This window comes from Vicia villosa, linkage group LG2, assembly GCF_029867415.1.
Source record: "Vicia villosa cultivar HV-30 ecotype Madison, WI linkage group LG2, Vvil1.0, whole genome shotgun sequence".
Lineage (NCBI taxonomy): Eukaryota > Viridiplantae > Streptophyta > Magnoliopsida > Fabales > Fabaceae > Vicia > Vicia villosa.
This window is the reverse complement of record NC_081181.1, coordinates 193,544,632-193,557,880: the sequence shown is the minus strand read 5'-3', so window position 1 is coordinate 193,557,880 and position 13,249 is coordinate 193,544,632. Positions and strand designations below refer to the sequence as shown.

The following is a 13,249-nucleotide window of genomic DNA, read 5'->3' as shown; positions in this document are numbered from 1 at the left end:
ATATACCTAATTAATGCATCGAAAATTGAAATTATTAAAAAACATCAGATTTAGAGGGCAAATTTAAACTTGTGATATCTCATTCACCTGGAGAGGCGACGAAGTATCATATATATTTCCTCCATTATGATATGCTTTTATGGCATCTTATTCCACAGCTGCAGCATCTCTCTTTTGGTGTAATGTTTTCCATTATCTTGAATTTATTCTCCACAATCAACTCTTGTAGTACTTCACTTTAATCCCAATTCCTAAACAAGTAAACATTCACACACCACTTCAAATATGCTCTTCTTTGATATTTTATTTTTCAGAAAATCTTTTCAAAATAGCATTTTATACATTATAAACAATGTATTTAACTATCAACAAAAAAAAAACTGTATTTAAAAGGCAGTGTGATGTGATGTTATATTCTTAACATATATTTCTCCAACTATATTCACAACTAAGTTTCTATTATTCCACTTTTCTTTCACTTCCACCTTCTTCTAGTCACTCTCTTTCCAATTTTGTATCCACTAGTGTTATTTGGTTCTTCTGCTGCTAAACAAGAGAATGAGCTTCAATCACAGAGAAATTCCAGTTACTGATGGAACAATTACTAGGACTGGCTTGCAAAACAATAGCAACAACCCTTATGTTCAACTTTCTCCTGCTAAGACTTCTTCTGCTGCTGCTGCCAACCGTGAGTGATTTCTTTGAGATTTTGTGTTTTTTGTTGTAACAAAGTTGTTCTATTTCTCTGTGATGTTGATGATGATGACCCTGTTGGTATGATTTTCAGGTTCTAATCCCATGGATAAAATAAATGGTGCACTAAATACCTGTGGTAAGAAGGTTGAAGAAGCAACTAAACAGGCTGAGAGCATGGTTGGCAGTATTTGGAACCATGGTGAATTTTACTCTTTCTGTTCTATTGCAGCAAATAATATATATATATATATATATATATATATATATATATATATATATATATATATATATATATATATATATATATATATATATATATATATATATATATATATATATATATATATATATATATATATATATATATTGTATTTCTTACCTTATGTATGTAGCATCAACACTTCTTAACAAAGATATGTTATGTGTATGACATATGTCTCACACGATACAATACTTGACACATTTGATTACGTCTACTTTTGGATTGACATAATTTTATTTGGCCCTAAGAAGTAAGGTCCATGATAAGACAATGCAAACTAATTGCTTCAAAACTAGGCAAGTGTCCCACACAAGGTGACTGGTCGCCCTAAACGAGGCATAGGCTGCCCAATTGGGCTTGAACCGCCCGAATTGATCCATTTGCTTATCTTATGTGACCAACAAAGTACCTAAATAATAATCGGCTAGAGGAGCGGTTCAAGGAGAGAGAGTCACCTCCCCACGATTATAGGAATGACCCAGTCTTATTTCTTATATCTTTAACCTAGAAGATAGGGAAACCGGCCCAAGATGGAGTTTTTTCCACAAAGTCATAACTCTATAAATACCTTAGTTTTAGGATTGAGGAATGGAACTTTTATTTTTCCCCACAAAACCATAGACATAATTACAAGTGTCAACATGTCATGTTTGTGTCAGTGCTTTATAAATTCTTATTAATCTTGATTTTCGCTAGGAGTGACAATAGAAGGGTTATGAATACATAGTTATTTACTTATGATGGTAAGAGTTTGAATTTGTGTGTTAATATTATTTGACAATGAAACTTTATTCTAATGGAATCCATTATCATTGTGTGCAGCAGTGAGAATGAGTTCTAATCCAATTGATACTGCAATGGCTAGAGTAGTTCAGGGAACAAAACTGATTGCAAATGGAGGTTCTGATAAGCTATTTCAGCAAACATTTGGGATCATTCAAGGAGAGAAACTGCTAAAGCAACATGTTTGTTACATATCAAAAATCTCTGGCCCTGTGATTGGAACACTTTATATAACAAACAAAAGATTGGCATTCTGCAGTGACTATCCACTCTGTCACCATCCATTCTCCTTGCAACATCAATGTATCTACTATAAGGTACTTCCTCATCTCATTGCATCTTTAGCATTATGTATCAGTGATTTTTCGGTATCGATCAAGTGTTGATTCTGTGAGTAACATAACTTGTAGGTGGTGGTAATGCAGCTGGATCAGCTGAGAGCAGTTAGTCCTTCAGCAAATATATTTAACTCGAAAGAAAAATACATCGAAATTGTGACAGTGGACGGTTATGAGTTCTTTTTTATGGGATTTGTGTCATATGACAAGGCTCTCAAAACTCTGAATGAGGTTCTACACCAATATGGCAACAGTTCCTCCACTGACAAGTTTAATTGTCAAGTGTTTTAAAAACCTGAAAATTCTTGTGAAACATTTTGCTGTGTGCATGGAGACACCCTTCAAAAGACAGAAGTTAAATAAATATAAGGAATGTATTGTAGATTTTTTATTTCAGAATAAAAAATGCATTTAAATTTTCTATGGGAACCAAAAATAACTTAATGAAGTTTGGTCATAAGTTACCTTAAGTTTGTTAGCTTTGTTTTCTCTGTAATGAAATCAAAAGTTTATATGTCATTGTATTATATGTATTATATGTATAATTTGTGTTTTCGCTGTAATGAAAGCATAATTAGTGTTCAAACAATGGAAGGAATCCTCTATTTAGTATATTGATTTATCATAAACAATTATAAAATACAGGAAAAATGTAGACTATTTTCATAAATTAGCCAACACGGTAATGTGTAAATTCTCAGACAATGATCAATTGATCATCATCGCATAGTTGGATTAAGAAGGACTGAACCTGTACTATTCCAGAAATGGCTTGATCTACCAGGAAAAGTACAACAAGCGGCTACACTATTGGCATTTTCCTTTAAACTACATTTGCAGTGTTATTTTGAGAGACTGTGTCAAACTTCAAGCTTCTAGCTACGTCAAAGAAATGAGCAACAGCTTCTTCAGGTGTGCCAACAAGAACACCGTGCCCAAGATTAAGAATGTGCCGTCTAGGTCCCGCAGACCTCACAACCCTGACAGTCACATGTAATCATCATATTAAGAAATCAAGATAATTCATCAACAAATTTCATTTCTCTACTCTTACTTATAATTACGAGGGTTCAACTGGACAAAAAGCTAGTAACATAACAAATAGAGAAATCAGGTTCTGTCACGGGACAAAACTTTGGCCTTTTTGGCAAAGGCACACAAATCTTATTGATTCAATTATTAATTTTGAAACTAAAAGATAAATAATATAACAACAATTCCTTGAAGAGCGTTTTTGTCATTCTTTGTTTAATGCCGTCCTTGTCATTATTATTTTTGGTTCTTCAGTCAATTAAGCAAATACCATGGGCAGTTTAACCTACGTGTCTTAGACACTGGATCATAAACAGCGGGATCACCTAGGAGGGTCACTAAGGAATCACTCTGGTGCAGTGTTGTCAAATAGCAGCTACAGAAGCACTATAGTGTGGGGGTATTTGAACAAAATGTTAATCTTTCGCAAAACAGTGTTTTGCGATATACTATTTAGTATAAGTTATTGTCTAATAGTTGCTATAACTGCACGATAGCAATGTAGCATAGCGGAATTTGAACAAACTGTTATGCCTTGTGACACTGCTCTGATGGCGTAGCCACCCCTAGAATCTATATGCTGACGACCTAGAATGAGTATAAGAATACTAAAACGTAAATGGCAGTTATGTCACCAACCTCTGAATTTCTTCCGTCAGGGCAGTAAGAGGAGAGAATAAGCAAGCAGGGTCCACATTTCCTTGCACGCCTATCCCGCTACCTAATCTTCTTCTTCCATCAGCCATATCTACTGTCCAGTCTAGTCCAATAACATCAACTCCAGTATCAATCATACGCTCGAGAAAGCCACCATTTCCATTTATATAAAGAACAAGTGGTGTCTCTGGGCACTTTTTCTTCACCAAATTTACAATCTGGAAGTTCAGAAAGTAGTATACAACAAACAGAAAAAAATTAATAAAAAGAGATACTAATAGTAATACTTATCACAATGAAATATTTAGAATATGAAGATGTAGCAATAGAGTTCTAATTTCAAGTTTTCTCCCCTGAAGTCAGAAGCATGCGTAGTATACAACGAGCTTATGTAATAGTCAAGCTTGCAATAACAAGCTTTTTACCATAAGCGAAAAAAGTAAACAAGTTAAAACCTTTTAACCAATCACTTTATTTACAAAGTCAACCAACCACAAAGAATCATATATCAAGATATAGACGCAACCTTCCAAAGTCTTCCCCTCTAAATACCAACACCCAAACAGAGCTTTAGTAAAGTATATACTAACTAACTTAACATAAAACCTATTAACTGTTGCAAAACTTGGCAAGCTACATACTATTTTCCTTTCGTCAATAAAGAAATTGGTTAAAATTAGGCATAACAATGAAAAGTTTTAAAACCTAAAACAATTTTACAAGGCAAGAAAGAAGCGGTGATTTTCCTATAGTTACCTCTTTGATATAAGGCTTTGACCAAAGCTCCCACATATGAGGAGGTAGCTGTCCGCCCCATGAATCAAAGATTTGTATGCAGTGAGCCCCAGATTCGACTTGGAAAACAATGTAATCTGCTATTGCCTTTGTCAAATGAGAAAGCAGAGTCCTCAATATGTGCGGTGCCGTATGGCACATACTTTTAATGTTTGTATACGTGCGTGTTGTACCGCCTTCAACTATATACGTTGCCAATGTCCAAGGTGCTCCCACAAAACCTAAAACAGCAGCATCACCACCAACCTAAACAAAACAAAACAAAACAAAACAAGTAAGAAAAACAGCCTTAGAAAAATCGCCAAGAAAAACGACCAATTTTTACCTCTTTCCGCAGGGCTTTAAGTGAATCTCCTACAAATGTAAGCTTGTCGAAGTCAATCGCGTGCAAAACGTTTAATCCCTCCTCAGAGCGGATAGGCGATTGTATTACAGGTCCCCTCACATCTTCTATGTCAAAATCAATCCCGAATGCAGGTAGAGGTGTAAGGATGTCGGAGAAAATAATTACTCCATCAGGCCTGAAAGCTTTCCAAGGCTGCAAAGAAATTTCTACAATGAGATCAGTTGTCTCTGACCTCTCTCGGAAGGAGGGATGTTTTTCAGCTAACTTTTTGTAAGCAGCCATGTACCTTCCTGCCTGGCGCATCATCCATGCTGGAGGACGACTAACTGGGTCTCCTCTGGCAGCTTTAACCAAGAGAGGATCTGATAATAAAAAGTAAAATGAAACATAGCATCCGAGTCAAATTCTCTTGCCTATTCTCAGCAAGGTCACATTCGCATACACGACTGAACAGGGGAGAATGGAAGAAGAATAAAGGGTGAGAAATGCTGTAAGACTTTCTCAGACATGGATTAAATTGCGGTCTGCAAGCACAATCTTGACCACATCGGCGGCATTTTCCCGCAATATAAAAGTCAGCGTAACCTCGACAATACGGTATAAAACACACACTATTATGTTCTATTCGTGGTTTTAAATTGCAGTCCGCAAGCGATTGCAGCTGAATATTGTTGATGCAGTAGCCTCCCCTACCGCATTGGACTGCAATTTCGGTTTGAATTAAAATCATGCGCCTGAGCGCCATTAGAAATCACATCACAAACAATTTTGCCCATGTTTCTCTAAGTATTTTCAGCAAAACTCAAAATTCTAGAAACCAAAAACTCAATTTCCTTCCTATATAATGAAAAATCTTAACATAAATTTTTTCTAAAGGTATATTTTAAACATCTCCCAATTAAAATTCACCGCAATGCGCATCGCATCAACCACAATGACCACAATCGCAACACCCGCAACCGCAACTTAAAACCATGGTTCTATTCTTTCTTTTTTTTTCACTTTTCTAATTGATCCATCCACCATTTGAATTGAACCAAAATGCATCATATTTTTAGGCTTATATCAGTTTTTGCAATACTTAAAAACCCACCCAAAATAAAACAGATACATATGTTGTGTCTCATTGTAACAACCCAAAATGAAATGCAAATATGAAAGAACACAAAAAAAAAAAAAAAATCATGACATAGATAAAGCAACTACATTTCAAATTGAAAACAAACCAAACTCAAATTGAGAACAATTAATTAACAGTAAAAGACAAAAATGAGAGAAACTCAGAAGCGGAGAATACCGGAGGAAGAAGAAGAGGCGGCGGAGCAAGTGAGAGAAAACTTGGCGAGAGAGGGTTTTGGTTTGAGAGGGAGAGAAGGTAGGTTAAAGCAATTTGATTGTTGAAACAAGGAGGAAGAACTCCATCCCAAACCACTGCAAAAATTGCAAATTTCATAAGTCAGAACTTCAATTTCAATTCAATTCAGAATGAAGGAGAAAGAGAGAGAATGGAAAACCTGTTGATGGAAGTAGGGATGGTGTCCATGATGAGAGAAATTTGGTTTGTTGTGTTGTTGACAAGTTTTGTTTATCCTTGTTAACCTCACTTTGTTGTTTTTCTTCTTCTCTCTAAACTTGTACCATAGGCATAGCCATAGCCATATATGAGAGAGGGGACCTACATAACCTGGTTATAGCCATTTATTTACTGAGTAAAAATATGTAAACACCCAAATGTTACAGAAAACGATATTAAAATTTATTTTTTTATACTAAATGGAAAAAAAATGTTGATGAATAGAGTAAACTTTTTTAAAATTACTAGTAACACGCAAAAAATGTTGATGAATAGAGTAAACTTTTTTAAAATTACTAGTAACACGCAATCAAGAAAAAAAAATTTAAATAACCAGGTTTGATAAAAAAAATACGAAAAAAACCATGTTTTCGGGGTATTTATCAAAGTGTCTAGGTTTGGGATATCAGAATACTGAATGCGCCAAATGAAATGGCGTATAAGTGTAAATTTTGGGTGCATGCGCCAAATGAATTGGCATGCCCTAAAATCCAATATGTTTGCGCCAAATGGAATGGCGCATAAGTCTAGGGTTTTTGCCCTAGAAGCCAAACCATTTGGCGCCTTAGTTCTAGGGCTTTTTTTTTTTTAATTTTTTTTTTCATTTTTTTTTAATTCATTTTAGTTGAATATATTAAACTTAAATTTTTTTTTTATTTTATTTGTTATGATATTTACAGAAATAAATTTGTAAAATATTTTTTTCGCCTTATAAATGTAATGCAGAAAACGAAAATCAAAATTGTAACATCGATTACAATATAATTTAAGAACTAAACATCGATTACAATATAATTTAAAAACTAAACATCGGTTACAATTAATTTCAGAAACGATACCAAAGATTAATGAAAAATACAACAACATGATCAATGACGTCCATCACCAAGATAGCCATCCGTTCCGCAACCTGGTCTTGTAATGACACGTTTACCGCGATCGTTGATTCCGCCGCGAATATTGACACCGCCTCTTTCCCTAGCTCTACCCCTACCCCTGCCCCTTTGTGCTTCTTGTTGGGTTTGTGTCACGGGGGCTGGTACTGGGATGTCGCGTGGATCGCTGTCTATGAATTCGTCGACGCCCCCATAATTATCCGGAAAACCGCTGTTGTAAAGTCGGCTACCCATTCCCTCAAATGTGTTTATTCGTGGTGGTGGAGTGGGGTGGGAAAAGACCTCCGGTTCATAGCATCCCGCAGCACTAGAACTACCTTGGTTAAAGCCGAATTGGTTTGTAGGTGTTGCGTAGCCGGAGGGGGCGCCACGGTGAGAGGATTCACCATGAGGACCATCGTCGGGACTAAGATGAAGGCTAGATGAACCGGGAGTTAGGTTTTGGCCGAATCCCCTTGAGGACCCAACAAATGTTGCAAATCCGAATGGTTGTGAGTGGGTCTGATATTGGTCCGAGGAAGGATGGCGGTCTTCATACCCTTGTAATGGTTGAGATTGGGATTGGAACATATTTGATTGGCGGATGTTGCGTGCGGAACGGGATGGAGTACTGAAAATATTTTGTTGTTGTTGCTGGATTTGTTGTTGTTCCTGGAGTTGTTGTTGTCGTTGCTGTTGTAGGAGTTGTTGTTGGCGGTATTGCAGGCTTTGTTGTTGTCGCTGCTGAAGTCGTTGTTGTTGCCGGAGTTGTTGTTGTTCTTGTTGTTGTTGTTGTGGTTCTTCTTCCGGTTGTTGTTGTTGTGGCAAGATGTAGTTCTGTGCACGGGGATCATTCAAATAGAATGGAGCTGCAAGAAACAGGTTAGGGGTTGTGGCTGTACGATACCAACTCATGTACTCAGGAGAAGGTTTCATTTCATGGTCACTAACGGGGAAGTTTAGGACATACTGGCGACGGTTCTTCCACATCTGGCGATGATCGGGTGCAAAATCCTTCCAGTTTTGGTGTGTCCATTGATGGTTCACTCTTTTTGGGTGCCACACTCCCAAGTCAACAGGAGGGTCGGGTATCCGTTGACGCATCCCAAATTGAAGCATCACCCGGTCACTTTGATGCATTTCTATTATGTTGTACCGGATTAAGCAGCATTTTGTCGTCCAGATTTCTGCATCCTGAGCTCTAGGCTCATACTCACACTCGAGATACGGTCGCCATATGAACTGGATGCATGAGATTTATACATTACTTCGGGAAAATTTTTTTAAGGAAAATACTTATAAAAAAGAAGAAAAGAATTAGAGATAATACTTGATGGGGTCCAAGGTGATCAATTAGCGAGCGGTACATTGTGATATTTGACCGCGGATTACGTGTGAAGTCCATTTTTTTCACACAATATCTACAACAAAAAAATAATGATTTAGTTAGAATGGAGTAGAATGTGTAAGGAGAAAATGGTATAGTAAAAAATTACCTCAAGGCATACGGAAAGTCCCAACTTCCGTTGTTAACCGGGGCCAGTATGGGCATCCTCCACCACCCCCACACCTGCACCAACAGGGCGCATCCATAGAATGTGCAGGACTCAGCAACCGCGTTTTTGCATAGTGACTGGTACAAGGTAGCCAGTACCGCAGACCCCCAGCTGTACAGACCTACTCTACTAAAATCCATTAGCAAACGAAGATACATAAAGTTAACCGTGTTACCCGTGCTATCCGGGAACAAAACGTTTCCAATAAGCAACAATACATAACACCTAGTTTTCTGCAGTATGGTCTCTTGGGGAGACGCATCATTCAAGTGAAAATTTTTATAATGCTCCTTTAACCTCTTGAGGTTAACACCTTGCCCCCTAGCACCAACGGCTCCTTCTATCAAGTCTATTCCAATTGCCTCTTGGCATAAGCTATTCGCCTGCATAACACAACCATTAATTGCCTTACCATCAACAGGAAGGCCGAGTAGCATATGAACATCTTCAAGGGTGATGGTGCACTCCCCTGTTGGAAGATGGAAGGTGTGTGTCTCGGGCCTCCAGCGTTCTAGCAAAGCAAGAACAAACTTGTGGTCAATAGAAGACTCGGCGATCCTGCTAATCGGACCGAAACCAGCAATGTTCAGGTATGGTATAATGCGGTCGTCCGGAGCGATGGTATGTTTACTACGAGTGCGAAAACGTTGAACGTTCTGAAAAGAGTAAGCATGCCCAAAAAAATCAGTTAGTTTATCAGGGACAGTTGCATGATTTTAAAGTAATACTGATACACTTACGAAGGTTGCGATGTTCTGGGGGGTTCCTCTGTGTGTTTCGCCCATGGTTAGGAGAGACATGGTTGAAGGCTGAAAATTCGTAAGCTGATTGCAAAAGGATTGTTCTAAGAGTAGATGAGTGATAATGGTGATGTATCTCCAGAATCCCAAGTGCTTTATATATTGATGAGGAAAAAAACGGTAACATCATGCATGCTTGACATGTCAACACAGCCATAAGTGTTTGGTGTTGCTTCTGCAGGATGTGTTGGCATGCATGCAGTCAAACTATCGGTGACAAGGCATGGTGGGATGCATGCAGCTCAGGTCTAGGTGACAGCTCGAGTAGCATGCATGCAGGAGTAGGAGGAATCCTGGCAGGAAGCTGATCAGGAATCTTATCAGAAATTTTTGCAGTCGCATGCTTATTAACAGTAACTCCATGCTGGTTTACAGTAACTCCTGGAATCGTTTCAGAACATGCAGGTGGGACCATGTGGGACCAGGTGGGCCCCTGGGGGTCCACACATAATACATATGCGCCAAATGATTTGGCTTATTCTCCTAAAATTCCTTCTTATGCGCCAAACCATTTGGCGACTTGCAGTTGAATTTTTTAACTAATGCGCCATTCCATTTGGCGCATTAGTAGGCCCTATTTTTTTTTTTCAAAATTAGGGTTTACGTGTATGCCTTGTATACGAAACCCTAATTGTGACCTTGCCTCCGTTTTTCATCAATAAATTGTGCTTTAGTGAATAACCGAAATTGCCAAGGCAAATATTATTCAGACATATTCTTCTGTTTTTCCAAAATATATTTTTCAGACCCTTTCCAGAATCGATTTATCAGATATATACCCGAACCGGTGTGCGAAAATACCGGAAACAAGTAAAATTTTAAAAAAAAAAAGACACAACACATAGTAGCCAAATGAAATGGCGCCTATGTGTTGTTATAGGAGTGCATGCGCCAATTGGATTGGCTACTCCCATTTGCCCTAATTTTTTTAGGGTTTACGCCAAATGGATTGGCTAGTTGTGTATATATGCGCCAAATGGTCTGGCGCATTCACTTCTAGTCAGTCCCAAACCTAGACAGTTTGGTAATTTACCTGAAAACATGGTTTTTCTTGTATATTTTTTATCAAACATGGTTATTTTAATTTTTTTTTCCGCAATCAAAACTCCTCTTGTTTTATTGATGACTTTTTTGTTCATTTTTAATTGTCATTTTGTCAAAATTATTGTTTGTTATTTATTAAAATGAAAAAAGTCAACAAAAAATTTAAGAGTATTATAGATGAATAAACAACAAATCAAATTTATTAGTTTCCTCGATTGATATGAAAAGTAAAAATAAATAAAATTTTTAAAATAAATTCATACTTAAGGCTGGAAATGAGTCGAGTCGAGTCGAACTCGCCTCAACTCAGTTTGACTCGTTAAGAATTGACCGAGTTCGAGTTCGAGTTCGAGTTTAAGACGAACTTATTTTTCAGCTCAAACTCGACTCGTTAAGAATTGGCCGAGTTTGAGTTCGAGTTCGAGTTTATCACGAACTTTTTTTCAGCTCAAACTCGACTTGTTAGAAGTTCACGAAGATCTTGATTCAATTGTTAGATTACTCTTATATATATATATATATTTGACATTTTAAATTAATACTTTTTAAATAAAAATATAAAAATAAAATAAAAGTCATAAGATTAGAATTTATACGATGTTAATTTTATTTGTATAATCATTTGTAAAAATATTTTTCTCACTTGAGAATATAAATTATTAATTATAACTGTTAGATTAAAATAAAATATGATACTAAGATTTAGAGCAAATCTTAAAATCTACTTGTTCTGGACCGGGCCAAGGTTAGGCCCAATACGATTTTCGGCCCAGTAAACCTCAGAGGCCCACGTTCCTCTACGACCCTCCTACGCACCTAGGATGCCCACCTTAGGCATGCTCGGCACTAGGCATGCTCGGCACTAACGACCCCGCAAACACCTTCGTTGCCGAGGACTCTGCTCCGCGCAGGGTTCCTTCATATACAACCCTCCGAACAACTCGGATTCCACGTGGCTCCTGAAAGACCGCGTCTCCCTGGAACTTCGGAGCGGTTAACCAGGACAGAGGGCATACACGCACCTCCGATATTTCCGCTCAGGAAACCTGGCAGTCTCCTAGTTGGGCTTGGGGATCCAACCCAATAGCGAGATCATGGCCCAGCGCTGGGGGCTATATATACCCTCTTTGATTAGAGGGTCAGGTATTCAATTCTCACTCACTCTTAGCTAGTACTTGCGCTCCTTTGCTCGTCAACTTACTTTGGCATTGGAGTACCTTGCAGGTACACCCCCCCTCTCACTTCACGAAGACCCAGCATCCGAGCAGGCCTTGACGACTCTTCTGATCAGGTACGATCACTACTCTTAAAGACAATATAATCTATCTCATATATAATCGAGTTGACTCATGAACCTAACGAGTCGAACTATGTATAGTTCAAGTTCAGCTCATTTAGTTAACGAACTTAATTTTTAGCTCATACTCACCTCATTTGGTTCATGAACCTAGTTCAACGATTTAATTTTCGAATTGAGTTCCGAACTATTTTCGAGTTAGCTTGGTTCATTGCCAGCCCTCATACTTAAAAGTATCTTGATAGGTCGTCTTTAGATTATCTTTGATTGTCATTAGCTTCACTCTAAAAGTATTATTATACTCGCAAGTCATTTACAATTTATTTTCTAAAGCTTCAACTTTTGATCAAAGTTTTTTCTCCTCGGTCCAAAACTCTTGGTACATAGTAAGCAGAATTGGTCAGAGTCATCGCTTAGACTGGATAAGAAACACACTCAACCAAGACTTTTTGACTGCCTCGGGGTAATATCTCAACCACCAAGCGCAGTTTGCCATAGGAATTACGCAAAAAATCTTTTCCAAAGAGTAGATAGCGAGCTAGTTAAAATCAGCATAAAATTCCCTTCTTTATATCCTTATGAATTAGAGTTTTTTTCCTTTTTTGGAACGACAGGCCATAGAAATATTAAGAGAGGAAGGCATCAGAGAAGATATTGTTATATAAGTCATCACGAGCACGAGTCTTCCCACCTCCTCACCCAAGAAAACATTTTTTTAAGTAGTTTTTGCAAGAGCACTCAAAGCAAGAGTTTGGGCCCAAGACCTTTAATAAGCCTTGATTTTTTCGTCAATGGACATGTTATCTACAAAAAAGAAAAGGAAAGTTAAGTACGATGCAAAAAAGGTCGTCGAACCCTCCCAACAAACACTTGGCTTCGCTCCATATAAAGGTTAAGATTAGAGATTGTTGTTGACCAAGTGACTCCAAACACAAGAGTGTGGTGAATTGTGATATTCAAAAATCACGATTAATTTAATTATAATTAAAAAATCTTTTATTTCATAAAATGTTAATGCTAATATAAATAAGGTAGAAAGAAGAGAGAGATACACGACATAAATAAAATAAATAGTGGAAAATAAAGAGAGAAAAGTTAAAGAAACTGCACTAGATATTTATACAGGTTTTGGCCTAACCACTTAGCCTACTCTTGTCCCTAAGAGTTTTCTCTTAAGAGTTTCCACTAAAATGAT

At 37.4% G+C, this 13,249-nt stretch overlaps 2 protein-coding genes across 3 annotated transcripts; one reads left to right on the top strand and one right to left on the bottom strand.

Annotated features, from left to right (window-relative positions):
- Positions 1–391: 391 nt before the first annotated feature.
- Positions 392–2,556, top strand: LOC131653420 (GEM-like protein 2). 2 transcript variants are annotated; one of them, XM_058923553.1, is made up of 4 exons: positions 392–688; positions 788–895; positions 1,784–2,058; positions 2,152–2,556. In XM_058923553.1, the coding sequence occupies exons 1-4, from the start codon at positions 559–561 to the stop codon at positions 2,368–2,370; spliced, it is 732 nt and encodes a 243-aa protein (XP_058779536.1). In that variant the 5' UTR covers positions 392–558; the 3' UTR covers positions 2,371–2,556. The 2 variants fall into 2 exon arrangements, with proteins under 2 accessions (XP_058779536.1, XP_058779535.1); XM_058923552.1 differs by having other exon boundaries at positions 397–688; positions 1,781–2,058; positions 2,152–2,546.
- A 163-nt stretch (positions 2,557–2,719) lies between these two features.
- LOC131653419 (uroporphyrinogen decarboxylase 1, chloroplastic-like) lies at positions 2,720–6,586 on the bottom strand. The gene is made up of 6 exons (XM_058923551.1): positions 6,424–6,586; positions 6,207–6,340; positions 4,889–5,271; positions 4,525–4,809; positions 3,751–3,986; positions 2,720–3,059 (listed from the first exon to the last, which is right to left on the bottom strand). The coding sequence occupies exons 1-6, from the start codon at positions 6,450–6,452 to the stop codon at positions 2,903–2,905; spliced, it is 1,224 nt and encodes a 407-aa protein (XP_058779534.1). The 5' UTR covers positions 6,453–6,586; the 3' UTR covers positions 2,720–2,902.
- Positions 6,587–13,249: the final 6,663 nt, after the last annotated feature.

Bases quoted from the DNA above. Each gene is read 5' to 3' on its own strand.
- LOC131653420 (XM_058923552.1), top strand. From the start codon at position 559: ATGAGCTTCAATCACAGAGAAATTCCAGTTACTGATGGAACAATTACT. The intron at 896-1,780 runs GTGAATTTTACT...CATTGTGTGCAG, and splicing joins TGGCAGTATTTGGAACCATG to CAGTGAGAATGAGTTCTAAT. The intron at 2,059-2,151 runs GTACTTCCTCAT...CATAACTTGTAG, and splicing joins ATCAATGTATCTACTATAAG to GTGGTGGTAATGCAGCTGGA.
- LOC131653419 (XM_058923551.1), bottom strand. From the start codon at position 6,452: ATGGACACCATCCCTACTTCCATCAACAG. The intron at 4,810-4,888 runs GTAAAAATTGGT...TGTTTTGTTTAG, and splicing joins TTAAAGCCCTGCGGAAAGAG to GTTGGTGGTGATGCTGCTGT. The intron at 3,060-3,750 runs GTTGGTGACATA...TGTGACTGTCAG, and splicing joins CTGACGGAAGAAATTCAGAG to GGTTGTGAGGTCTGCGGGAC.